The sequence below is a fragment of the Ovis aries genome, chromosome 5 (assembly GCF_016772045.2).
Source record: "Ovis aries strain OAR_USU_Benz2616 breed Rambouillet chromosome 5, ARS-UI_Ramb_v3.0, whole genome shotgun sequence".
Lineage (NCBI taxonomy): Eukaryota > Metazoa > Chordata > Mammalia > Artiodactyla > Bovidae > Ovis > Ovis aries.
Window position 1 is genome coordinate 17,966,202 of NC_056058.1, and position 26,963 is coordinate 17,993,164.

The 26,963-nt window shown below is 54.6% G+C and overlaps 1 protein-coding gene, 1 long non-coding RNA gene and 1 other non-coding gene across 9 annotated transcripts in view; 2 read left to right on the top strand and 1 right to left on the bottom strand.

Annotated features, from left to right (window-relative positions):
* ZFR2 (zinc finger RNA binding protein 2) overlaps positions 1 to 14,954 on the top strand; it is a 48,810-nt gene extending 33,856 nt beyond the window's left edge. For 3 of the 7 annotated variants that reach the window (XM_042250149.2, XM_042250152.2, XM_042250151.2), the window contains 6 exons: positions 2,760 to 2,934; positions 5,604 to 5,742; positions 7,120 to 7,217; positions 7,619 to 7,714; positions 8,576 to 8,687; positions 9,433 to 9,914. In XM_042250149.2, the coding sequence (XP_042106083.1) occupies positions 2,760 to 2,934; positions 5,604 to 5,742; positions 7,120 to 7,217; positions 7,619 to 7,714; positions 8,576 to 8,687; positions 9,433 to 9,902 (1,090 nt within the window). In that variant the 3' untranslated portion in view covers positions 9,903 to 9,914. Of the gene's footprint in view, positions 1 to 2,759; positions 2,935 to 5,603; positions 5,743 to 7,119; positions 7,218 to 7,618; positions 7,715 to 8,575; positions 8,688 to 9,432; positions 9,915 to 10,236 lie in introns of those variants that run through there. The other 4 variants (XM_042250153.2, XM_042250155.2, XM_042250154.2 and 1 more) reach the window with 3 other exon arrangements.
* LOC121819617 (uncharacterized) lies at positions 101 to 26,807 on the bottom strand. The gene is made up of 3 exons (XR_006059891.2): positions 26,688 to 26,807; positions 13,104 to 24,828; positions 101 to 11,726 (listed from the first exon to the last, which is right to left on the bottom strand). It is a non-coding gene; the product is annotated as an uncharacterized LOC121819617 (long non-coding RNA).
* TRNAG-CCC (transfer RNA glycine (anticodon CCC)) lies at positions 18,147 to 18,219 on the top strand. The gene has a single exon. It is a non-coding gene; the product is annotated as a tRNA-Gly (tRNA).
* Positions 26,808 to 26,963: the final 156 nt, after the last annotated feature.

Here is a 26,963-nt window from a genome sequence, read left to right on the forward strand (position 1 = left end):
TTTCTGGTTGTGCCGCATGGCTTGCAAAATCTTAGTTCCCCGACCAGGGATTGAACCTGGACCTTCAGCAGTGAGCACACAGTTCTAACCACTGGACCTCCAGGGAAGTCCCTCATTTACTATTTTAAGGTTTTTTTTTTTCTTTTTTTGGTGGTAAAATACTCATAACAGGAAATTGGCCATTGTGGGCACATTCACAAGCTTGTACAGCCATCACTGCTGTCCGTTTCCAGAACTTTTTAATCATCTGAAGCAGAAATCCATCCCGTAAAACTCCCCAGCCCCCGGCACCCACCTTTCCACCCCCCATCTCCATGGCGTGGCCTGTTCTGGACGTTTCCTGTCAATGGAATCGTGCAGCCTTTGTGTCAGGCTGATTCCAGTCAGCAGCTTCTTTGTGCCGGAGCGTTTGCTCTCTGAGAAGAACATGAGAGCCGTGCATGGGTCACCAGGTGTCACAGCTGAGCGCACTCGTCCCTGTGTGAACACGGGCGCCGCCCCGCCCCCAGCTCTGGTGGGGAAGCTCACTGCCTGGACGTGGAGGCAGGCGCGGCCCCAGACAGGGCAGCCTGCCCTCAACCTCCGCCCCCGCGCCTCCTGAAGAAGGGCCCTCACTCGGTGCTTCGTGGCTTCCCTCCCCGTTTTCTCCCCGTTCTCAGGTTTTATTTTTGTTAGTTTAATTTTTCATTTTGAAATGATTATGGACTCAACACAAACATAGTAAGGAGAGGACCCTCCACCTTCCCCCAGCTTCCACAGCGTGGACCCACAGGTGTCAAGGCAGGGCATCCACACAGGCATCACAGGGAGGCCCAGGCCCCGCTCAGGCCTTCCCGGTGCAGGACAGCTCGCCCCCGAGCAGACGCCCCACCGCACTGAGGACACGGGGCCTCCACCAGCACAGGAGCCCTGCTGCCCCCACACTCCCACAGCCCCCAAACCCAGCTTTAAAGCAAATCCGACTGCACTCTTTTAAAGCCTTCACATAACATTGATGTCATGTTACATGTCTGTCCTTACATTATTTTGCTTTCTTTGTTGTTTATTTTTATTTTTTGTCTTTTTCTTTTTTTTTTTTACATTATTTTTCAAAAACATAGAAGTGTTGGTGGCTTTTTTTCCCTCACAACTTATTTTTTCCTTCATCACGCTGAGCTTTGTGGGATGTTAGTTCCCTGACCAGCGACTGAACCCAGAGCCCTTGGTAGTGAGAGCGTGAAGTCCTAACCACTGGACTGCCAGGGAATACCCTTTCTCACTCTTGTTTGTGGCCTTTTTCTCTGTGGAAATGTGTGTGTGTGTGTGTGTTTAATAGGAACATGATAAACTGTCCTATGGATGTTGCATTATTTACGTAACTGTCGCAAAGAGCGCATTAGTGTTGGTTTGTTTTTTTGTTCACTTTTATTATGGAAATTCTCTAACACACACAAAAGATGACCATACCTAAACTGAGGGTGACTCACTTGCTCTCTCCCCATCTCCCGCCTTGCCCACAGTGGTTAAAGGAAACCCTGTCCGACACCCTGTTGGGTGCCAGCCCACAGCTGGAGTATGCCAGTGCATCAGCGCACGTCTCTAAACAAGACTCTTTTTCATTTAACAAAACCAGAATACCATGATCATCCTCAAAGAAAAATGAACCATAATTCTTTAGCAACACCAAACATCCAGTCGGTGCTGCAGTGTCCAGTTGTCCCATAGATAACAACAATTCAGCCTTTTGTTTAGGAGGTCTTTTTGTTTTGCAGTTTGTGTTGAATCAGGGTCCCAATTAATTGACAAGCGGTAAGTCTCTTGATCCGTGGGTTCCCACCTTTCTGCTCTGCCTTCCCCTAAAGGGTCTGATCCTTGTCCTGTAGACATTTCAGGCGCGGCTGGTCCCCCTGGACCATCCCAGGCTCCAGCATTGGTGGTCTGGAGACAGACCACAAAGACACCCACATGCATCGCAGAACAAGATTATCTCATGTCCTGAGACATGACATGAAGCAAAGTGGTGGTCGGGAAGTGGTGGGAGCGGGTGGCAGCTTCCGAGGAGGTGACCGTGCGTGTGTGTGTGAGAGAGAGACAGCGTGGAGAGGTCCGCCATGGCGTGGGGGCACCCCAGGCCACGGTCCGGGTGGGCAAGCCTCGTGGGGAGGGAGTGGAAGGAGAGGGTGGTGGTGTAGCAGCCAGGGGTCAAGGTGGGCGCCCCAGGAAGAAGCTGGGGTGTCCCCGGCCTGCAGCGGGGCAGCAGTAGGAGGGTGGCTGCCGGGCCAATGCGGCCATGAGGGTCGCCTGCAGAAAGTGGCCGGGACAGTGGTGGGCGGGCCAGGGCAGAGTTGGGGGCAGGGGAGGTGGGACTAGATGCACAGACTGGAGGGGGGTACAGGCAGGGAACTGCCAGCCAGGCCTCCTCCGAGGAGTCCAGGTCGGGGTGACGTGGCCACAGAGACAGCTCAGAAGCCAGGGGCCGACGAGGCTGGCTGGGGTCGGGCAACCTTTTCCCCCCAGCATGCAGTTTACCAGCAGAGGGTGCCAGCTGCCAGCCCCACCGAGCAGCACAGGTTCCCATCCTCAGGTCCGAGAACTCTCCCTGTTCTCCCAGTTATCCCGGTGTCTCTCGGATCAGGTGCCCTCTGGGAAGGGCCATACTCCTACTTCACAGATGAAGACATGGAGGTGCAGGCGCCTGGCAAGGAAACCCATGCCCCTGGGTCGGGAGTGGGGGTCCTTCCTCCCCGCCGCCTGTTCACTGGTCCATGGGTTTGTCTCAGCAGCGGCCCCAGCCCCTCAGCCCGGATCCTGAAAGGCGTGATGCGGGTTGGCCTCCTGGCGAAGGGGCTACTCCTGCGGGGAGATCGGGCGGTACAGCTGATCCTGCTCTGCTCCCAGAAGCCCACCCACGCCTTGCAGCGCAGAGTCGCCGAGCAGCTGCCCCTCCAGCTCCCGGTGAGGTGCCTGCCACGCTGTGTGGGGTCTGCCTGGGTGAGACACGGTCCGGTCTGCTTTTAGAAACAGGCACAGGGATCCACTGGTGGAACTTGAGGGTTCCCTTATCAGGGGGTTCACAGTAGGGCTTGAAACAGTCTAACATCTGGCTCACGAGGACAGTCACTTCTGTCATACCCACACAGAGCCCAGCCAGCTGGCATGAGGACGATCTGCAGGGAAAGCACTAGGGAGGCGCGGGGCTGGAGGCGTGGCCGGACTTTCTCTCCCAGCACAGTTCCCATCGTTGTCATAGAGCTTTGCTCACCCGAGATAATAACTGGGAGAAGAGGGAGGGCATGTCATGATGTCAATTGATCATCTGCAGTTAAAACGATCACTTCCCAGGGTGCTTTCTCCTTCCTGTCTGCCACCCTTCCCGAGGGGACTCAGCTTCGTCCCTCCTAGTCCTTCTCTGGGGCTCCCAGTCTGGTCGGCAGACACAATAAACAAACACAGAGAAGGCTGACTTCTGATGTATCTTCTGTAGAGCAGTTCAAGCCTGGTGCCAGGTCAGGAGCACTCAGGGAGAGCAGGGTCCACTGCAGACAGGACCGTGGGAGGTGGGCATCTCAACAGAAGATGGAGTAGGTGAGCTGAGAGATGAGGAGAAGCCTTGACAGATGGGGGTGGGCAGCGTTCCCCTAGAGGAACGGGAACCTGCAGAGGCCAAGAGGCAGGAGGCCCACGGAGAGGTGAGCCTGAGTGGACGAGGGCCTAGATCAAGCCAGGCCTGAAGGCCATGTGAGCGCTAAGTCACTTTAGTTGTCTCCAACTCTGTGCAACCCACCAGGCTCCTCTGTCCATGGGATTCCCCAAGCAAGAAGACTGGAGCGGGTTGCCATGCCCTCCTCCAGGAGGTCTTCCTGACCCAGGGATCAAATCCGTGTCTCTTATGTCTCCTGCACTGGCAGGCAGATTCTTTACCACTAGTGCCACCTGGGAAGGCCGTGTGGGGAGGTGTGACTGCCTCCTCAGGGCAATGGGGAGACTGGAGGGCTTTAAGCAGGGGAGTGACATGTTCCAACTTCACCAGTAATCACTCATTTTTCCTCACTCATTTATCACCCCACGACATAGCGGTTTTTTGCTAAATACTGCAAGGGATGCAAAGATGGCTCAGATGCAGGCCCTGTCCTCCGGAATCTGGCAACCCAGGGCCATGAAGATGGATGAGGCGGGAGGGCAGATAGCAGAGGCCATGGGCGAGCTGGGTGCCCAGCCTCCAGAGAGATAGACAGACCCTCTTAGCCATCACCTGGCCAGGTGACTCGGGAACTCCAGAGCAACATGAGGGACACAGTAAACTGCCTCCAGGCACTAGGTCACTGCATCAAACCCACCTTCGTTGTGCTGTCTCCCAGGGGGCAGCAGTCGGAGTTCTAAAGCCATGAGCGAGGGCCCCTGCTCCCGAAGCTCCCCCTGTGAGAGACTGACTGGAACGAGGTCTGGAGAGGAGGGGGCCCGCTAAGAGGGCGGGGCTGCCTGGAGCCTCTGCTTGCAGAGGACTGACCCTCTGGGCAGCCCTGGGTGAGGGGGCCGGGGCTGTTGGGGCCATAAGGTGCCCATGTTGGGGCAAGACTGAACCCTGGGCCCCGTGGCAGGGGTCGGGTGGGGACCAGAGCCAAGGGGCCTCAGACCTTGCCTGGAGGCACCCCCTGTCCTGCATTCCGAGAGACGGTGGTCTGCCCTCATCCTCCCAAGGGCGTCCTGGTAGGCCAGCTGAAGGACTGTGTGGTTTTCACTGAATAATTGTGGATCTGTCAGCCCATATTCCGCACTCATGTGTAGGGAGCCTCACTCTTTCTTGTGGCCGGAGGGTGTCCTGTTTCCACATGTCCGTAGCTGGCTGGGTCCTGCCATGTAATTGGACATTTAGGTTGTGTCGTGTTCCGGGTCACCAGCGAAGCTGCAGAGAGTGAATAAGCTTGTACACACACTGCTCCACACGCGTGGGAGCACTTCCTGGGGCAGAGTCTCTGGGTCCAAGGCACGAGCCTGGATGCTCCTGGTGAGTGTCGCCAGGTCAGCCTCCACCAGCAGTTTAGAGATGCACGGATCTGCCGGCCAAGGGCTTCCCTGGTGTCTCAGATGGTAAAGAATCTGCCTGCAGTGCAGGAGACTCAGGTTCGATCCCTGGGTCCAGAAGATCCCTTGGAGAAGGACATGGCAACCCACTCCAGTATTCTTGCCTGGGGAATCCCATGGATGGTGGAGCCTGGTGAGCTGCAGACACGACTGAAGTGACTAAGCATGCACACGCCAGCCCAGCTGCTCCTCAGATTCCTCAAATTTTGCCCTTCTTACAGGTGGCCATGGCATGTCATTCTAGTTTTAATATGAGTCTTCCTTACCATGGGGCTCTTTTTTTTTGTCATTGTGTGAAAAGGGTCACTTTGGTTTCTTTCTCTGCAAACTATCACATGCCAGTTTTGTTGTTGGGTTGCTGATCTGGTTGTTATTGAGCTCCAGGTGTTTTTTACATATGAAGGCACCTTGGTATTTCTACATGTGCACTTCTGGAGGGCAAGGTCCTTAGGAGGTCCCAGAAGGTGTGGGGCTGGGCACCCGGCTGTGTCCCACCTCTCAGGTGGAGTCCTGAGGCCTCATGCTGTATGTGTGCCTCGCAGGTGGTAACAGACGACAAGTACGAGGTCTCTTCTGACCTGGACGCCAGCATTGTCATCTCCTCCTGCGAGGAGCCCCGGATACAGGTCGCTGTGTCCATCACCTCACCCCTAATGCGGGAGGACCCCTCCAAAGACCAAGGTGCGGCTGGGCCCTTCTGTTCAGCCCCCTCTTCCCACATACCTGGCGGCCTAAGGCAGCACCCACTTCTGCTCTGGTTTAGGGGGAGGGGTGCCACCACCACCTTCCCGTGCTTCTGTCAAGCCTGGATGCCCTGGTCAGATAAGGGCCAGGCCTTGGGGTAGCAGAGGAAGGCAGGAGGGGAGCTGGGACAAGTGTCAAGTGGCTCAGAACTGGCTGCGGCAGGCGTGCTCGAGGCCCTTCCCCCTGAGCCTTCAGGCTATGCAGGCACCTGCTCCCCGCCCCGAGGAGACCCAGTGTGTGGGGTCCCCCAGCCAAGCAGGGGCTCTGGGGACCTGAGACATATGGCACTGCTGCCTGGGCAAGTGGGAGGAGTGCAGGCCGAGGCCAGAGGGCAGGCAACACGGAGGGTGCGGGCCAGGCCGGAGGGCACCCCAGGTCTCATGCCCAGGAGTAGGGAACCCCTGGGACAGCCCCTGGGACTCTCCCAAACTCCAGCCTTTCTCAGACTCCCTTCCGGATCATTGCCTTGACTAAGGGCCACGAACCATTGCTGCTTTCTCTTTCAAGTCCTTTTTGGCTCTTCCACTTTTAAAGAAGAGAGCCTTTGAACTGTGAGTGGAAAGCCATTATCAGGGGAGTGCCACGTGTCATCTGAAAGTAGATGCAGTGGGAAGAAACAGTGACGCCCACCCTTCGACCCCAGCTTCAGGCCTGCTCCAGCTCGCTCCCCTGCCAACAAGTGGGAACTGGGAATGTCGGGGAGGGGGTGGGCTGGAGGGGTCCAGAGAGCAGGAAGCCCCTCTGCAGGCACCCTGGACCCCTAGAGCTGCTTGGGTCCACACCCTGCTGGCCGCTGCTGGGTGGGAGGGGGTGGCGTTCAGCTGTTTCTGTGCTGGCTCTCAGCCCCCAGGAACTGACCCAGGCCTGAGGGGCCGGGGGGAGAACCGTGCTCCCTCTTGCGACCTGGACACCAGAGCCTCACGGGATGAGGGGAGAAGAATCTTCCTAAAGCAAGCAGAAATAAGAAGAAATGGACATTTCCCCCAACATGGGGCCCTGGTCATCTGTGATGGCATGTGCTCAAACCTGATCCTAATCACACACGCACATGGAAGTTTCTGGAAATCCAGCTTCATTCCTAGTTTTCCCCCTGAATGTGGACCTCTTGGGGGAAAGGGACCACAGAGTCTCGGAGAGGGATGGCATTTCAAGAGGGGAGCTCTGTGTCCCCGTGGCAGTGTCTGGAGGCGGGGCCAGCGAGCTGAGCTGCGTGTCTTCCTGATGAACAGATGCACGCAGCGAGGCTCAGGGACCTGAGGGCCCAGGAGGTGGGAACGGGGAGGGATGGCTGGCCTATCTGCCCTTCTCTTCCAGAAGGAACTGAGGTACCTCCGCCGGACCCAGGAGATGTCCTGAGCCCAGAGAAGTGCCTGCAGGCACTGGCTGCTCTCCGCCATGCCAAGTGGTTCCAGGTTAGCGGCGGGCGGGCTCCCAGGAGAGGCCAGGGGTCAACATGGGTGGGGTGGCTCTGGGTCCTCGCCCTGCACTCACCATCATGATGGAAGTCACTTCTTGGCCAATTGGGTTGGGAGCTTGAAAGGGGTGACCACCGCTCTGGCCCCGCTGGCTGGCACTAGGGCTTAGACTGGGCCATTTGGGAGTGGAATCTGCTTCCGGTTGCCTCCCACAGCCCAGGAGGCTGGCCTGATCCCACTGGAGTCCCTCAATGCCTCCACTGCCAGCATGGGACCGCCAGCCAGGCTCACTGCCCCGGCTCAGTCTTGCTCCCTTGGCCCCGTGCATAGCTCCCTGTCCCACCCTAGCCATGTGCTCAGAGCTTCCTGGGGCTTCCCATGTGCTTCTTCCCCCAAAGGCAAGAGCCAGCGGCCTGCAGCCCTGTGTGATTGTCATCAGGGTCTTCCGGGACCTCTGCCAGCGCGTGCCCACCTGGGGGGCCCTGCCGGACTGGGTAAGACAGCGCCAAGGGGCCAGCCTTGCTTTAGGAAGCCCCAAACTCTGCCAGGCCACAGCAACTTGTAGGTTTTTAAGGTTTTCACCTTTGACCTTATCCTTGGGTATTTGGCCCTGAACTTGGAGGAATGCGTGCCTCTTCTCTGCAGCCATCTGTAGCCAGTCCATCAGCTCCATGCCCATAGGCGGGCTCCTAGACGTTCCCCACACCCCAACCCAGGCTGCTCTTGGCTGTACTCAGGGGAGCTGTCTCCAAAACCAGGGGCTCTGGTGCCCCCCGGACCTTGGCTTCCTGCCTGTGGTCTGAGGAGACGTCCACTCTCAGCTCCACCCCAGGTGGGTGGCACAGTGGCTGCCCTGTGCTGAGTGACCAGAGAGGTTCGCTCAGATGTTTGCGGCGGTTGGTGGGGGGGTGGGACAGGTCGCGCATTTCTTGGAGCCCGTTTCCCTTTAAGTGTAGACATGCCCCCACGACAACTCACACCCCCAACCCTGTCCCTGGGCCCTCCAGGCAGGTGGCTCCTGGAGGAAGAAACGTGCCTGAACTAGGCCCCAGGATCCTGTGACCCTCAGGGGCCCTCAGGTCACAGAGAACAAATCTCTGAACCCACGTGACACTAGTTTGCCACATTACCATTGATGGTATTTTGCTAATGACGAAACTAAAAACGGAGGGTGATGAAACCCGCCCACGGCCACGCCAGGGCAGTGAGGTCTGGTGACCCCCTGGGTGGGGGGCTGGGTGGGCGTGAGGGGCCACTGGGCAGGAGCCTTCAGTTCCGTTTCCTCTGGAGACCCGGCTGCCCGCAAAACCACTGTCCCCTCAAAGGCCTGGGTCTCCTTTTCTGTCCCGGCCCAGGCCATGGAGCTGCTGGTGGAGAAGGCCCTGAGCAGCACCAAGGGGCCCCTGAGCCCCGGGGATGCTGTGCGCCGAGTCCTGGAGTGCGTGGCCTCAGGGACGCTCCTCACAGGTCAGTCCCCGTTGGCCAGCAGCTCAGACCCTAGAGCACTTGGCAGACACCAAGGACTATGGGGGAGCCGGGCAGGTGGACAGAGGAGCCTCTTAGGAACACCCCTAAGTTCCATCCAGCCTAGGCAGGACATCGGACACAGACACAGACACACACGTGTGTCACTCACCCAAGGGAGCCATGAGGAGGCGTGGACGGGTGGAAGGAGAGGCGGGTGCAGGCTGGAGGGGGTTCCACCGGGTCCTCTGATGCCACATCCATCCTTCCTGGGGAGCCAGGGATAGCCCGAGGGCTGCTTCTGAAGGAAACGACAGGAGGTGCATCGTGGGCCGGGCACGGAGCTGTTCACGGCGTCCTGAGTGGTAGCGGCAGGAAGAGACCAGGCAGGCAGCCCACGTGGCGTGTTAGATGCAGTCGGTGTTTCCCAGTTGTTTTGGTGACTTGGATGATAGTGTGTTTCATGGAAGAAGAGCGTGATACTCGGGCCTGCGGTGTGAGCCTTTTATGTAACTGCACACTTACCCACGCGTGTGCACATGTGCACACACACACACACAGGCTGCAAGGAGCTCTGCTGAATGCGTGGGGGGCTGGAGGGGGACTGGCGGGGAGAGGCCCAGTTGTGGTCCGTGGGCCCGTGGAGGTCCAGGCGCAGACTTCCAACATCGCAGAGCCGTGGTGGCAGCCTTCACAAGGGTGCATCTGCTTCTCTGCCGCTCCCACTGACCCCCCACCCCTCGTCCAGATGGGCCCGGGCTCCAGGATCCCTGTGAGAGAGACCAGATGGATGCCCTCAGCTCCATGACCCTCCAGGAACGAGAAGATATCACAGCCAGCGCCCAGGTAGGAGGCCAGCCCAACTTGGGCCCACATGAGCCGGCTGCAGGAAGCCCGGCTCCCAGCCCCTGTGCACATCTCTGCTGCATCACAGGAAACGGTCTGGGCCCACTTCCCGTCCTCTTCCCTGCAGAATCAGGTGGCCTGTGGGTGACAGGACTGCTTCCAGGGGTAGGGCCAGCCCAGCCCAGAACTGAGGCCATGATGAGGTGCAGACTTGGGGCCTCATCGTCCTGGGGGTACCCCAATGCCCCAGGTCTGCACACACCTAGCCAGGCCTCCTGCTGCGCCTCAACAGCTTCAAGAACCAAAGCATTACCCACCCCCACCCCCACCACCCCATCTCTGGCTTCCCTTTCATTTGCAAATTTCTATTAATGAGCAAGTCTCTTCAGCAGACTTCACATTGGGCATGACATCATGAAGGGTCTTAAGTGGAAAGAGTCAAATTGCTGTTAATCAGAGCCCAACTGGGAGAAGCAGGATCTGGGGTCCCCTTAGCAGACGAGGAAGAGCTGAGGTTGCCGGGCTTCCGGGCAGCGTCCTTGGCACCAGCGGGTATGAACAGCTCCCAGCACAGTTCCTCGCGCCCAGAGGTGCTTCGAGCTTGGCCATTGCTGGGAGGGTGCGAGGATGCCTGAGTCTGCGCAGGCTGTGTGAGGCGGGCCAGCGGGCGCGGGCAGGCGGGTCCTGACAGCTGGTCTGCCCCCAGCACGCCCTGCGCATGTTGGCGTTCCGGCAGATCCACAAGATCCTGGGCATCGACCCACTGCCGCCCCCCAGAATCAGGCTGGGGGCACGCTTCCGGAAGAGGCCACAGGAGGCAGGCGAGCTGGAGGCCAAGGTGGGCAGCGACCAGAGAAAGCGGCCTCGCCTCCCCAACGGGACCTGACCCGCTGCCGCTGAGCGGCCGCCTCACCCCTGACACCGACAGCCCACGTCTCCCGTTGCAGTAACGTTCTGTAGTTTCCTTTAAACACACCTGTGCTTAAACCATTAGTGAGCTCTCTTCATCTGGCAATTTGAGCTGTGGGATTTGGGCGCAGCACCCAAGACCTCCCTTCACCCTGGGGTGAGAAGGGGCAGCACAACCGTAAACCCTGGCATTTCTTGCTAGCTTTAAAGTCACCCTGTGGCCTGCGAAGGGTGTGGGTTTTTAATGACCTCGTGTGGATGCGCCCAGCACACATGGATTCAACTCAACATGGGCAAGCCCACTGAGGGCCCCACATCAGGAAGCCTGCCCTGGAAACAGGTTGGAAGGGGGTGTTGGCCAAGCCTGGGAGTGTGCCCAAGCTGGGGTCCCCCATCCCCAAGCCCAGCTGGTTCCAAACACACCACCTGTGACAGTTCCCCAGGCTGGAGGCTTGGCCAGAGGTTTGCAGGGTCTGAGCTGGGCTCACCCCCGCCCGCCATGGAGGGGGCCGCAGAGCCCCTGGGTGGTGAGGGTGCAGGCTGGACGGGCCCCTGACCCTGGGAACATGAGTGGCCCCCCTGGTCTGCATGCTGTGCCGCTGCGTGCCTTCTGCACTGTGAGGAGCCCCTCTGTGCGCCTCATTTGGGGCTGGTTTGCCTCCTCTTTCTCCCGTCCTCCTCGCATAGGTGCAGCCAACATGGGTCCGGGGCCTGCCCCTCGGCGGCAGGGTCTGGGGGCTCCGCCCAGGGTGGGGCATAAGATCAGGCGCCCCCTGCCCCGGGAGGTGGGCCTGGAAGCACCCCCACCCAGTCCCCGCCCCCTCTGTCCACTCTCCCCTCTTTGCTACTTCTCTCGTCTGGCTGCCCAGCGGTGCTGAAGGGGACGTGTCCATCTCTGGGCGGACACCATCTCTCCTGGTCACCTGACTGTTTCCAGTTTACCTCTGCATCTGAGGGACAGCCTGTGTGCAGCTTCACATCTAGTGTCTTCGTAGAACCACCTGGAAGCTTGGGGGGTGGGGAGTAAATGAGGTGTGCTTGTGTCTTGCTGTGGCCCACACAGTCCTTCCTCGGGACGCAGTGACCCTGCTAGGCTCCAGGCAGGACCCTGAGCGGCCAGGACATCTCCCCAAGGCTCTGCAGACCCCCACCCCAACACCAGGGATCCAACACCCGCAGCACTCATCTCACACACATCCACAGCCACTCCAGGAAGCCAGCCTGGCCTGGTCCAGGAGGTACTCTTATCGGCAGGCTGTCAGCAGGAGGTGGGACCCAGAAGGCTTCCTGCAAGAGAGGGCAACCAAGCTGAGTGGTGGCTCTGCCTCCACAGGCCCCTACCAAGAGCTCCCCTGCTGTTTCCCCAGGTCCTCATTGCAAACCTTGGGGCAGTGGGAGGGGGTCCAGATAAGGAGACCTGTCACAGCTGAGCCCTTGACAGCTTCCAGTGCCCAGGGGCATGCCCAGGGTCATCCCCAGGCAGTGGTTGGGAGGCCAGAGGGGTAGGAGGCGGGGAAGGTTGTGTGGCCCCTGGTGGCAGTAGCACACGCCCGTGAGCACAGACCCGGGCAGGGAGATGGCCAGTACCTGCTGCTCAGAGCTGGGCCAGGGGAGCATCAGCCCTCTGGTGCGTTCAGAGCTGAGTCTGGTTCTAGCTGGAGCAGTAGCTACCAGAAACAGGAAGTGGCCAGCTGGTGCCTGACCACTTGACCTCCCTGGGATGGTAGGCTGCTCTCCTCCGCTTCCAGGCCCTTCCTGGGGGAGTGGCATCCCAACAACACCAGGAGACAGAGCAGCCCCTGAGCAGGTCTTGGCTGTGGTCACCGTCCACTCAGGCAGGGCAGCCTTGCCCACATACCCCTCCCCCTCTGCATCTCCATCCACAGCCCTGCTGTTCACCCAGCTGCCCAGGCTACCACCGCCACCGCTACTGGGGAGACCTCCTGGGCTCCTCTGGGCCAAGTCAATAAGAAGTGCTGTTGGTCTCCTGCCTGCTGCTCCACTCACAGCTTTAGTCCTCCGGCAGCTGGGGCTCTGGGTAAAACTCGGGACTGCACCCAAGATAAAACCCCCGATTCTGACAGTGCCCCCAGAGGAACCCCAGGGGCCACCCTCCACCTCAGTGTCTCCACTCCAGACCGACTAGTCTCTGCTGGTCCTCAGTGAACCAGCCCCATGTCCTGCTGCCCCAGGGCCTTTGCACATGCTATTCCCACTGCCTGGTAAGCCCCTCCCCAACCTGTATGTACAGCCACTGCTCTTCTCCTCTGGGTCTCAGAGAGGCCTCCTAGACCTCCTCAGTGAAAGTGTTAGTCACTCAGTCATATCTGACTCTTTGTGACCCCATGACTGTATCCCACCAGGCCCCTCTGTCCATGGAATTCTCCAGGTAGGAATACTGGAGTGGGTTGCCATTCCCTTCTCCAGGGAATCTTCCCAAACCAGGGATCAAACCCACGTCTCCTGCATTGCAGGCAGATTATATACCATCTGAGCCACCAGGGAAGCTCTTGACCTCTTCGGCCTGTCACATAACTCTGTCTACTTCCTTCAGACCCACACAGAACCGATTAAAATAGTTTGTTATCTGCCTTCCCCCCTGCCCGCCGCCACCCCCAGGGCTATGAATTGTCTTTGGACAGAAACTGCATCTGTTTTACTCACCATGGTACCCCGGGTCTAGAAGACACCAAGTGTAGCAAGTTTGTTAATACTTGAAGCCATGCCCCTGCCACAAAGATGGGTCTCTGTGTTGGAGGAATTCCTTTCCCAGCAGATGAAATGACACCTCTTGTTCTGGTCTTATCCCAGATTACCGTACCAGTCGGGGTGGGGGCCTTTGGCTAAGGCGGTGAGAGGATGGAGGGAAGGGAAAACGGGTTGGCATTTTTTGGGGGTAGTGGACAGTCACAGCGGCAACCGTGTCCCGCTACCATGAGCCTCTCTCATCCTGGCCATGGCAGCTCCCAGAATCTCACAAGCCATGGCTTACTGTCCCATCCCTGCCTCCTGGGGAAGACAGGTGTGACCTCCTCCATCAGATGGTTTAAAACCAGCCCAGCTGACAGAGAGTTAAATCTGCCCCCCTAGCAACTGCGAGACACCGAGTTTAGGCAACACAGCCACAGACTCAGACAGCTGGTGAACGATGTACTCAGTCCAGATGGACGGAACGCCCAGGCGGTGGTGCCTACTGCAGGCCTGAAGAGCAGTGGCTTCTCAGCTTTGCTTCCCAGCCCTCTTCCCGCAGGGTAGAGGACCCCAGAGCAGGCGGGCGGCTGGCAGGGAGACTCAGGACCAGGCACTTGAGAACTGAGACCACTGTGGGGAGACGGGGGGAGAAAAGCAGCCAGAGACAGCAGCGAAGCAGGACCTCAGCCTGTGGGATGCTGGAGGCCAGCCCGGTTGCTAGGAGATGGTGTTGCGTGTGGGAGGGATGACGCGGGTGGTGTGGGCAGGGCCAGAGCCAGACCCGGCAGGCAGTCCAGGAGAGACAAACATGAGAGGGTAGACCTGCCTGCAACCCCACCTGCTAAGTCACCAATAACACTGAATGAAAACCACGAAAACGCGCTGCAGCCGCTGGTCTAGATAAGTCATGCTCAGGGGTACAGGAAGCATCTCTGGGCTTGGCTGGTCTGAACTTGTTTGGAGAGATGTTGGTTCCATCCTCTCCCTGGTCACCTGTTAGTTCAGCTCCCAGGGCTAAGAAGATGTTTCAGGTAAGCGGTTCAAGCCTCTTTGGAGTGAACAGGCCAGAGGACTCATGGAGAAGGCAGCCCAGAGTAGGCAGCTGGGTATGGGGAGTGTCACCCTCTGTATATCTGCCCAAGCTCTGAAAAATAAAGATACTAGAGAACAGATATTTGCTGTTTATGGAACACCCATTTTCACAACAGTAGGATTCACAGCAGCCAAATGGTGAGAAAAAGCCAAAGGCCAAGTGTCCATTACAGATGATGAATAAACAAGTATGGTCACTCACGTGGTGGAATATTACTCAGCCTTAAAAAGGAAGGAGGTTCTGACACCTGCCACAACATGGATGAACCTTGGGGACGTGATGCCCAGTGAGATAACCCAGACACAGAAGGACACACACTGTCTCATTCCACTCACAGGAGGTCCTGGAGGAGTCAGATCTGTAGAGACAGGAAGGAGATGGCAGGGGCTGGCGGCTGGGGACGGGAGGGGAAAGCCACTGTTTCTTGGGGGCAGAGTTTCGGATTGGGAAGATGAGAAAGTTCTGGAGATGATGGTAGGGAATCATATGAATGACTGCATCATATGTTGGTGGGGATTGTGCAACCATATGAATACGCTTAATGCCACTGAGCTGTGCCTCTAAAGATGGTTACGATAGTATTTTGTCTATTTTATTTGTCTCTGGTACCACGTCTATTTTAACACAATAAAATTCTCTTTTCATGCACTGGCTTTTTCCAATTACAAAAATCTTGGAAATCTCAGAAAAAAATGGGAGAAGGGAAATAAAATCAACCATCATTAACACTGTTTCCTTCCAGTTTTCTCATTTTTGACTCTCGGTTACCGGCGCGCTGTTTATACTACTTTCTTTCCTCCTTTTCTTCGCTTGACATTATAACAACTTTGACTTCTCAGCTGTGTTTTCAAGGTGCTTAGATATAGTTTTTCTAATTTAATTCTTCTGGAGACCTTTGGAGACAAATCTTTTTCATTATTATCAAGGTGCTGAAATATGGTCCAACTCTCACATCCACAAATGACTACAGGAAAAAACCATAGCTTTGACTACATGTGTGTGGATGGACCACACTTGATCCATTCACCAGTTGATGAATTTGGGTCACTTCCACTTTGTGGCTACTATGAAAAAATGTAGTTTTTTGGTCTGTTTTTTTCTCCTTAACTTATTATGTACTTGGGTAGAGCCAATTAACAATGTTGTGATAGTTTCAGGTGGAGAGTGAAGGGACTCAGCCATACATGTGGGACTCAGCCATACATGTACATGTATCCATTCCCACCACAACCCCCCTCCCATTCAGGCTGCCACGTAACATTGAACAGAGTTCCATGTGCTATACAGCAGGCCCTTGTTGATTATCTGTTTTAAATACAGCAGTGTATACATGTCCATACCAAGCTCCCTAACTATCCCCTTCCTTTCGGCAACCATAAATTCCTTCTCTAAGTCTGTGAGTCTCTTTCTGTTTTATAAGTTCATTTCTATCATTTCTTTTTAGATTCCACATACAAGGGATGTTTCTCCTTTGAAGAGATGTAGTTTTTAATAGCTGTGTAGCATTCCACTGCATGAACCTACCCTAATTTGCTTAATTGTTCTCTTACTGTTGGATGTTTAGATTGCAGATTACAAATTACACCTCGGTAAACACCTTCCTGAATGTTTAAAGGAATGAACATTTTAAGGCATTTGAAACTTCCATGCGCAAGACCACGTTCCATCAGAGCTGTGTGAATTTCCCCCCCCACCCCACCCCCTCTTTAAACTAAGGAGACCGACTCCAGTCCCCAAGTCAGGACCACGCCCTCTCAGTTTCCAAGGTACTTTCCTGCACATACGTTTAACAGTTAGGTCTCCCTCTGCCGTGTCCTGGATATTCAGCTGCTGTTCTATCAGCATCTCATTCACGCAACATGTGTTGATTGAACACCTTATCATGTGCCATGGGTCATTTCTCGTGGGACCTCTCTCTGTCCCCGACTGAGAATGCTGAGGTTGATTCAATGTTCACTCAGCAAATCAACTCAATGGACATGAGTTTGAGCAAAGTACAGGAGACAGTGAAGGACAGGGAAGCCTGGCATGCTGCAGGCCACGGGGTCACAGAGAGTCAGACACGACCTAGTAGCCAAACAACAACAATCTGCAAACATCGCCTCCTTGGGAGAACCCAAAGCGGAGCCAGAGTCACTTCACTCAGAAAGGGTGACTCCGTGGCCCTTTAACATATTAGCCATGGGGTGTCAGGAGCTCACTTCACTTCCCAGAGCCTCTTATGAAACTGGATTAAAACTCATTAGCACCAACCTTGCAGGGCGGTGGAGAGAGCTCAGTAATAAAATACATTGGGTTTCTGTTGCTTCATGCGTGCTTCTCGCAGCGGCCTCTCTTGTCTCAGAGCACGGGCTCTAGGGCACACTGGCTCAGTAGTTGCAGCTATGGGCCCTGGAACACAGGCTCAGCAGTGGTGGTGCACCAGGCTTAGTTGCAGCACGGTTTAAAAAAATTTTTTATTTATGTTTAATTGAAGGATAATTGCTTTACTAATGTTGGTTTCATTTCTGCCATACATCAACATGAATTAGCCATAGGTGTACATATGTCTCCTCCCTCTTGAACCTCCCTATTATAGGAGTGAAGTTAGAAACAGAAAAACAAATATCGTATATTAACACATACATATGGAATCTAGAAAGATGGTACTGATGAACCTATTTTCAGAGCAGCAAAAATGTCCCTGATGCTGGGAAAGATCAAGGGCAGAAGCAGAAGAGGGTATCAGAGGATGAGATGGCTGGATGGCATCACCGATGCAATGAACATGAACTCGGGCAAACTCCGGGAGATGGTGAGGGACAGGGAGGCCTGGCGTGCTGCAGTCCCTGGGGTGGCAAAGAGTCAGACATGACTGAGCAACTGAAGAACAGCAACAATGGAGACACAGACGTAGAGTGCATTTTTAAAAAATGCTTGCTGCCCAGAAGTGTTCAGTCCCAGGGATATGGGCACAGTGGAGGGTAGGGGGGAGGGCGAACACTGGTGATTAAGATGGAAGTCACACACAGAACATGCATGTGAGTGAGAAAAACCCCACAGGTGCTGCTGATGTTCGAGCACTCCCCAGTAGTGGCCAGTCCCCCCATAATTACCCCAGAGTGAAGCCACTCCCACAGTGAGGAGCTTCCTGTCAGCTCTGCAGCCCTCTCCTCTTGAGTGTAACCATCAAAGAAGCTGGAAAAAACTGGGAGGAGGGCTTCGAAGGTGGCTCAGTGGTAAAGAACCTGTCTGCCAATGCAGGAGATATAAGAGGCGTGGGTTTGATCCCTGGGTCGAGAAGATCACCTGGAGGAAGCAAGGGCAACCCACTCCAGTATTCTTGCCTGGAGAATCGCCATGAACAGGGGAGCCTGGCAAGCTACACCGCATAGGGGTGCAAAGAGTTGGACATGACTGAAGCAACTGAGCATGCGTGAGCACACAACTTGGGAGGAAAGAAGTAGAACAAAAGAAAGCAGTCTAGAAGAAAAAAACCAAACTTACGTATATACACTATCCTCAGAGAACAAGTAGAAAGTACACGAGCCAGGAAACAAGCTTAAATTTGCCCTTTGAAGAGGAATGTTCAAAGAACCAGAAAAAAAAACCCTTGGAAATAAAAAACCTGATGATCGGAATTCAAATGGCAACAGAAGGGTTGGACGAGAAAAAGAGAGAAGACAGAAAGAAAAACTAATGTAGACAAGAAAATTAGACCAATTCAGGAAGCCCAATATGCGACTAAGAAGAGTTCCACAGAGACAGACCAGGGACATCAAAAGTGGAGAAAATCACCAGTGACGTCATCCAAAAAGTTTGCCAGCAATGGAAAACATGACTGAGCCCACCAAATGTACAGCATCACAGGTGAAAATAGGTCCACAGCAAACCCACACTGTGAAAGGGCAGGATGTGGAGAGTAAAGAGAAGACAGAGGGGCTTCCCTGGTGGTCCAGTGGCCAAGACTCTGCACTCCCAATGCAGGAGGCCCGGGTTTGATCCCTGGTCAGGGAACTAGATTCCGCATGTCACAGTGAAGATTCTACGTGCTGCAACTAAAACCTGATGCAGCCACGTAAACAAGAATTTGGGTGGGGAGGGCAGAGACATCACTTTGCCAACAAAGGTCTGTACCGTCAAGGCTATGGTTTTTCCAGTAGTCATGTATGGATGTGAGGGTTGAACCATAAAAAAGGCTGAGGGCCAAAGAACTGATATTTTTGAACCGTGATGCGGAGAAGACTCTCGAGTCCCCTGGACAGCAAGGAGATCAAACCAGTCAATCCTAAAGGAAACCAACCCTGAGTATTCATTGGAAGGACTGATGCTGAAGCTGAAGTTCCAATCCTTTGGCCACATGATGTGAAGAGCCAACTCATTGGAAAAGACCCTGATGCTGAGAAAGATTGAGGGCAGGAGGAGAAGGGGCGATAGAGGACGAGATGCTTGGATGGCATCACCAACTCAGTGGACGTGAGTCTGAGCAAACTCCAGAAATTGGTGAAGGACAGGGAAGGCTGGCGTGCTGTAGTCCATGGGGTCACAAAGAGTCAGACACAACTGAGCGACTGAACAACAAAAACGAAAGGAGACAGAGAAGATTCTACAAGCTTCCAAAGAGAGACGAGGAGGGGAAAGAAAAGTGACAAGCAGAAAATGAGGAAGCAGAACAGTTCAGATTATTTAGCTGTCCAAGACTGGAAGCTGGAAGGCCTGAGGCAAGGGACTGTGTACCCAGGGCACTCTGCTACCCAAAGCACTTGTCCTCAGTCACACCACCAATCACACAGGAGAGTGAAGGAAACACCTTCTCTGGGAATGCCCGGGGAGTATGAATTCCTAAAACAAAGGCACAAACCAATAAACAGGAGACTTGGACCCAAGAAACTGGAGCTACATCTCAGGAATCCTGGGTGCTAAAGAAAGAGGGGTCAGAAGCACAACCAGGCAACAGCTGCTCCTGTTTGGGGTAGTTAGTTCCACTCGAGGAGCTCGGGGAGAGAGAGAGTCATAGACATACAAAACAAAGGCAATCACTAACTCCAGGAAGAGCAAAGAGCAAGTCTTAGAAAATAAAAGTGTTCCTTAGTGGACACTGTTGCACTGTGAACAAAAGTTTCATATAATATAAGCACTGAATATTCATTTAAACAAAAGTCATGATACCTTTGTTTGAGAACTTTGGAGAAAGAAATATACCTCATAGAGTTAAGTCTGTTCCTGAAATCAATGGACAACAAACATTCCAATGATAAATCCAGAGATGTGCAAACCACTGAGGAGTGAGACACACGGTGCTTTGTTTAAAACAGTTTTTCTTAAGCTTTGTACAGTCTTCAGCACAGAGCCAAAGGTTCTACAAATATTGCTACTATTAATTTTGACAAGAAGAAAACACACATACCCTCGAGGGGCCCATTGCTGAGTCGAGGAGCTTTATGTGGTTTGGAAAGCACTTGAGAACTTCCTGTGTGCCATGAACAGCAACATATTTCATTTTTTTCTTTTAAATATTTATTTACTTGGCTGCACTGGAGTATTACTTTACTGGCATAAGGGGTCTAGTTCCCCGACCAGGGATGGAACCTGGGCCCCCTGCATTGTGAGCCCCAAGTCTTAGCCACTGGACCACCAGGAAAGTCTCCACATTCAATTTAATTGATGAGGAGTGCACTTATAGGATCAAATAAATTAGAAAATGTGCCTACATTATAAGAAAATAAAGACAGAGAGAGACCACAGGTCAGCAAACCAAGCCCACTTACCGACCATCTAGCATGCATCGTCTGATTTTGTGCATCCCGGGAGCTAAAAATGGTTCTTTACATTTTTAAATGGCTGGGGAGAAAGCCATATTGCATGACACGTGAATAGTACATGAAGCTGAAATTTCAGCGTACATAAGTAACATTTCATTGGAAGGCAGCCATACCTGTTCTCTTTCCCTTGTGTTCTCTCTCTCTACAGCAGTTTCTGTGCCACCGCAGCAGAACTGAGTAGTTGAGACTTGCGGCTCTTGGGGTTTCCCTGGTGGTCCAGTGGCTAAGACTCAGGGCTCCCAGTGCAGGGGGCCCAGGTTTGAACCCTGGTCAGGGAACTAGATCCCACAGGCTGCAACTAAGACCCAGTGCAACCAAAAATATATACATAGTGAAAAAGAAGAAAAGACACGTGGCCCTTGATGGAGAGTTTGCTGCCTCCTGCGTTAGAGCACGAGGGTGTGGGACAGGATGGGGAGGATCAAGGTGGGATCCTGGAGCAGGGGCAAGTCTCCGGGCACTTTGTGGGTCACCTGCTCTTCCTCTAAGTTTACCCTCTCACATGATTCTGTGTTCTTTTGTGCTGGGAGAGCCTCCCCCATGCCAAGCTCCAGAGATAAATGATTGCCCAGGCCACACCCAGCCTCTGCCCTTGCTCATGGAGCCTACGCTCCATCAAGGAGAGCAAGGCAGATCCCAGGTAACTGACAAGAGCGAGTGAGACAGGGTAACAGGCAGTAATCAGGCTTGGCTGGTGGGCGGCCCCTCTGGGTGGTCGGGAAGGGTCTCGGAGGCATTGTCGGAAGTGCTAAGAAGGATCCTGCCCTTGCGAAGAGCTTGGGGGAGCACGTGCTAGGAGGAGAAAGTGGCATGTGCAAAGGCCCTGGGGCTGGACAGTGCCGGCTCATCTGGGAACAGGAGAGAGAAGCGAGCAGAGGTGAGAGCGGCCCCACCAAGCCGTAGCCAGGAGCTGGGTTTTATGAGCACAGCTGGCACCCAGGGAGGTTTTTGGTTTGTTTGGTTGCATTGGGTCTTAGCTGTGACATGTGGGATCTTCACTGCGTCATGCAGATATCTTTGTTGCGGTGCATGGACTCTCTAGTTGTGACAAGCAAGCTCAGTGGTTGCAGTACAAGGGAGGGGTTAGTTGTTCCATGGCATGTGGGCTCTTAGTTCCCCAACCAGGGATCAAACCTGCATCTCCTCCACTGCAAGGCAGGTTCTTAACCACTGGACACCAGGGACATCCCCAAGGGAGATGTTAAGCCAGGAAGTGATATGGGCCCAGGCCATATTGAACCCATAAGCATGGCTGGGAAATGAGGCACCTGGCTCCACCTCTGGTACCAGGAAGACAGGACACGGGACTGGGGAAGAGCAGGGAACCTCTCCCGTTAAAGGCAGATCCACCTAAAGCTCACCCTGGCACCCACAGTACACTGCCTGAGAGGCCCTTCCTTGGACCAGGCAGGAGTAGCCCAGTGGCCCACACTCCAGTTGCAAAGCATTTTTCCTCGAAAGAAGGGAGTGTTCCCGTGCTGAATCCCCATGTCCCCTGGCAGGGAGAGAAAGCTAAATTTAAAGGTGTGCTAACTGGGGCAGTTTGAGCCAGTGTGTGCTCCAGCTGCAGATCAGCTGGGGACTCAGCAACTCAGCCGTCCCCACAGCTGGCAGCAGCTGGCCCTCCACATCCAGGGAGCTCTTATAGGTTCATTCTATTTGGGGGATCTACCATGTGCCCCACACCTTGCTGGGCAGTCAGTGTGTGGGTCCTGGAGCTGGATTGGCCTGGGTTCAAAGCTCCTATGTCCAAGGATGGGCTTCCCAGGTGGCTGAGTGGGTAAAGAATCCACCTGCAATGCAGAATACATAGGAGATGTGGGTGGGGAAGATCTCTTGGAGAAGAGCATGGCAACCCACTCCAGTAGTCTTGCCTAGAGAATCCCATGGACAGGGGAGCCTAGCAGGCTACAGTCCATGGGGTCGCAAAGAGTGTGACATGACTGAGTCTGACCCCTCTGAGCCTCACCTTTCTTGTCTGCAAAATGGGTCCGATAAGAGCACTCACCTTACAAGTAACAGGCACTGCTCACTAGCTCGTCTCTCCCAGTATTCACTGGCTTTAAAAGTACATTTTGGGACTTCCCTGGTGGTCTAGTCATTAAGAATCTGCCTACCAATGCAGGGGACACTGGTCCGATCCCTGATCTGGGAAGTTCCCACATGGTGTGGAGCAACTAAGCCCGTGCGCCACAACTACTGAAGCCCGGGCACCCTAGAGCCTGTGCTCCGCAACAAGAGAAGGCACCTCAGTGAGAAGGCTTCGCACTACAACAAAGAGTAGCCCCGCTGGCTGCAACCAGAGAAAGCCCACACGCAGCATCAAAGACCCAGCACAGCCAAAAATAATCAAATATTTTGGTAAGTGTGTTCTGAGCACCTCCTCTGAATCAAGCACTGAGGCCACAGCAGTGCAGGATATCGGCTAACAGCTCTGCCCTCAGGGGGCTGATGTTCTAGAGAAGACGCAGCCAGTAAACTAGACGCAGTAGGGTCTGTGTTCCTTCTGCCCGCGGTGGTTCTACAGGGCTTCAGGGGAAGGGGGTGTGAAGTGTCAGCGGGCTGAAATCTTCTGTGGGGTTCTGGAAGGTGGAGTACACCTGCAGAAGTGTCCCAGGCAGGAGGCCCAGGAATGCAAAGGCCCAGAGGTGGGAGCAAGCCTGGGAGCTTTGAGGAAGAGGAGACCGGTGCCTCACCTTGGTGGAGCTGATCGCAGTCCCAACTGGTGTGTAACAGGAAGTGCCTGTCAAATGACACACAGCGGTCATTATTATTGTTGTTGTTCAGTTGCTCAGTCATGTCTGACTCTTTGCAACCCCATGGACTGCCTCACGCCAGGCTTCCCTGTCCTTCACCGTCTCCTGGAGTGCTTTCAAAGTCATGTCCATTCAGTCTGTGATATCCAACCATCCCATCCTCTGTCTCCCCTTCTCCTGCCCTCAATCTTTCCCAGCATCAGGGTCTTTTCCAATGAGTCGGCTCTTATCAGGTGGCCAAAGTATTGGAGCTGCAGCATCGGTCCTTCCAATGAATATTCAGGATTGATTTCCTTTAGGATTGACTGGTTTGCTCTCCTTGCAGTCCAAGGGCCTCTCAAGAGTCTTCTCCAGCACCACAATTTGAAAGCATCAGCTTTTCAGCGCTCAGCCTTCTTTATGGTCCAACTCTCACATCTGTACATGACTACTGGAACAACCATAGTTTTGACTAGACAGACGCTTGTCAGCAAAGTGATGTCTCTGCTTTTTAATACAGGTCTAGGTTTGTCATAGTTTTTCTTCCAAGGAGCAAGCGTCTTCTAATTTTATGGCTGCAGTCACCATCTGCAGTGATTTTGGAGCCCAAGAAAATAGAGTCTATCGCTGTTTCCATTGTTTCCCCATCTATTTGCCATGAAGTGATGGGACCAGATGCCATCATCTTAGTTTTTTAATGTTGTGTTTTAAGCCAGCTTCTTCACTCTCCTCCTTCACCCTCATCAAGAGGCTCCTCTCCACTTTCTGCCTTTAGAGTGGTATAACCTGCATATCTGAGGTTGTTGATGGGAGGGGTAGCCAAACTACAACAGTGAAAATAGAGAGAAGAGGAAGGTGGAGAACAGTGATATTTGGACGAGGAAAAGAAAAGCCTTCGGAGGGGGACAGGGTGGGTCCATCAGGGCTTCTCTGTGGCGAGCAAGCAAAGTCAGCATCACCTGATGCGGTGGGTGGAAGGTATATTTAGCAGCTCATAGAAGGGAACACCCAAGAGTTCCTTCTTCTCTAGCTGGGTTTAAGGCAACTCAACCTGACTCACCAGTTCCACATCATAGAATCCATTCATCTCAACACCCAACTTCTGGTCCCATTTTCCATATTTGTTGTTGTTCAGTCGCTCATGCCTGACTCTTTGCAACCCCATGGACTGCAGCACGTCCGGCTTGCCTGTCCTTCACTGTCTCCCAAAGTTTGCTCAGACCATTGAGTCAGTCTGAAGCCTCCAAAAAGCAAAGACCAGCTTCCAACATGAGGCAGAGCATAAACTCCAGGCATGGCTGGATCCAAGCATTTTAATTCTTCCTGAGGAAGCCAGTCCCTCTCTCTGCTTCCCCTGGGCTGGTTCCTTCTCAGGCAGGCTGATGGGTTCAGTCACCACGGTCAGGTCCACGCCCATCACACAGCGAGAAGAGAGGGCTAGTGCTTAGTGCTTCCAGGGCATGGAAGTGGGTTGGGGTCTTGCTCTGAGACAAGTGGGGACATCTAAGAGGGCATTGTAAAGATGGAGAGAACTGGGGGTGCCAGCCAGACAAGGGCAAGGACATTCCAGGCAGAGGACAGCAGGGACAGACGCTTGCAAACTCCTGCGGTTCAGGGCTGCCAGACTGCTGGGTACTTGGTGGGAGAAGGTGAGACCTGGGAGGTCAGCTGGAGGTTGAACACAAGAGCCCTGAACACCAGATTGAGTGCTTTAGGCTCTGCCCTCAGACAATGGGGGGTTCCAGAGGGGTATGGAGCAAAGGAGGGCCACAGTCACATGTCCATCCGTTGTCTGTGCAGTAGAAGGTGGAGGACTACAAGGAGGAAACCTGGAGCAGCCAAAGGGGCAGTGAGGGGGCTTCTGTGTCGCCAGCCTGCACCACACGGCTTGCCTGGGTGGGGGAGGGAGGCCAGAGAATTTCTGGAATCAAGTCGACAAGACTGGAACCTGGAGGGTGAGGAGCCCGCGACTGGGGATGTCTGGGGTGTGATCCGTGATGTGGCTACCCACTGGCTTCAGGCAGGTAGAAGGCAGGAGGCAGGAAACACTGGTATGGCCACCCTGCGGACTGGAAGAACATCTCTGTGATTCAAAGTGGTCAATTCTTGAATGCCTCCAGGGACAGGGAGCTCACCCCTTATGTAGCTCTGACCCACATAAACCATGGACTCAAATCTGTCCCCCTAGAGTCAGGCACTGCCCCGTGCCCCATGCCCATGCCATGGGGGCCTCCCCTTCCCAGGCCAGCCCTTGTTGATAAGGGCACTTGATGCTGTTTGCTCAAGACTCTCCTCCAGTCTCAGCAACTCTGGTTTCTCTGGTAGGGCCATCTCACAGAGCGTGGGACAAGGACCCTGTCCAGGGGAGGGTGGAGATGTTTCTCAGACACAAAGTGTCACAGTTTTGCAGAGGGAGATAGCAGACCCATTCAACCTCCTCCCATCTCTCTTGTGGCATCAAGGAGAAAGGCTCGGTGGGGTGCCAGGGCACCAGGGAAGTCATAAGCACAGGCCGTGCTGAGGAGAGCAGGCAGCCCTCCCTCGTGCGCCTGGGCCTGCCACAGTGGCTGGTGCGACTCCAACAGGGCTGCTGGTTTTCCGCTGTGGCCACTTTGACGCTGTGCTGCTATTTTGGGCAAGTGATGATGGTTTGCCATATATGGTTGGCCCCCAGTGACCCTGCTGAATGCTAGCTGCAGGGTCCCCAGCCCCTTGGTCCAGAGCAGTGCCCGTGGCTGGGAAGTTGGGGCGGGGCGGGGGGGCACATGGGACAATCCCACAGCCAGATCCACGGAGCCCAGATGAGCCCAGAGAGCCGGATGAGCAGGAAACCTCCCGGCAAACACTGCCAGTATTAGTACATTACACCACCACAGAGAAAGACGCCCCCTCTCTTGCTCCCCTCCTGCCTGTTTCCTTCACTGGGAATAACCTTTTGCAGGTTCAAGGGGCCCCTGCTGGACTGTTCCCCTTGGACACGCTGCTTCCTGTACAACCTGTATGGGATCACACAGTGTGTTTTCTATCACATTCTGGTAAGTGGTGGTTGTTTCTGACAACTAGAGACTTTAGCATTTTCTTATACACAGTTTCCTAGTTTTTGGTGCATAATATTGCACGATATTGAATATCTTTAATTCTTGTCTTGCACTTAGCTGCTCGTCGTATCCAACTCTTTGCCACCCCATGAACTGTAGCCCATCAGGCTCCTCTGTCCGTGGGATTTTTCAGGCAAGAATACTGGAGGGGGTTGCTATTTCTTCCTCCAGGGAATCTTCCTGACCCAGGTATTGAACCCACTTCTCCTGTGTCTCCCGCTTTGCAGGCAGATTATTTATCCTCTGAGCCACTGGGGAAGCCCCTGATTCTTCTCATTGGTCTCTATTCCCAGAAATCACACGACATCTTGGTGCACAGACACTTAGACTTTGGGGGTACCAGAAAATTAAATTCTGGGCATCTTGGTGCATCACCCTCCCAAGGTCAGCTTCATCCTTGTCCTCACAGACTCATTCATTCATCCATTAGAAAGTATTTGAAGTGAGCTCACAGAGGAAAGGCAAGGGCTGGGCCCCCAGGCCTTCAGATGCTCACGGAACTCCCTTCTGAGCTGGAAGCTGGTGCTGCCTGACCCTACAGAGGAGGAAACCGAGGCTCGAGCTGGGTTGGCCTTGGGGAGGCCCAGTGTTGCTCTGCCAGGAGGCTTCCAGTTCCAGGTGATGTTTTCCCCTTTAGTCTCAATTCTCCCTTAATTTCAAGGATGATGATAATATTCATGGTGGTTGACATTTTGAGGGCTTTCTTTGTGCCAGGCACCAACAGCTCTTTCCTAGGGCCAGGTACTGAAATAAGACTCTTGTTATAGTTGGCTAAGGGCGTTGGAGTCAGAAGGGTCCACTGAGTTGTCTGGACTCTGAGACTTACTTACCTGCCCAGACGGGAAGCTCTCTCCTTCCCCTCCCTGTGCCAGCGCTGTCCTCTCTCCGGGAGGCGTGGATTCCCGGAACGCGCGGGTTGCGCGCCCCGCGGCGCCAGGCCGGGAAGTGGCGTGGATCTCGACAGCGCCGCGCGGGAGGCGCCGGGGGCCCCGGAGGCGGGGCGGGGAGGGGCCGCCGGTGGCGGCGGCGCGCGGAGCAGACCGCAGTGCGGCCGGCGCTAGGACCCGCGGGGGCCGCTCAAGCTGCCGCGCCTCCCGCTCCCCCCA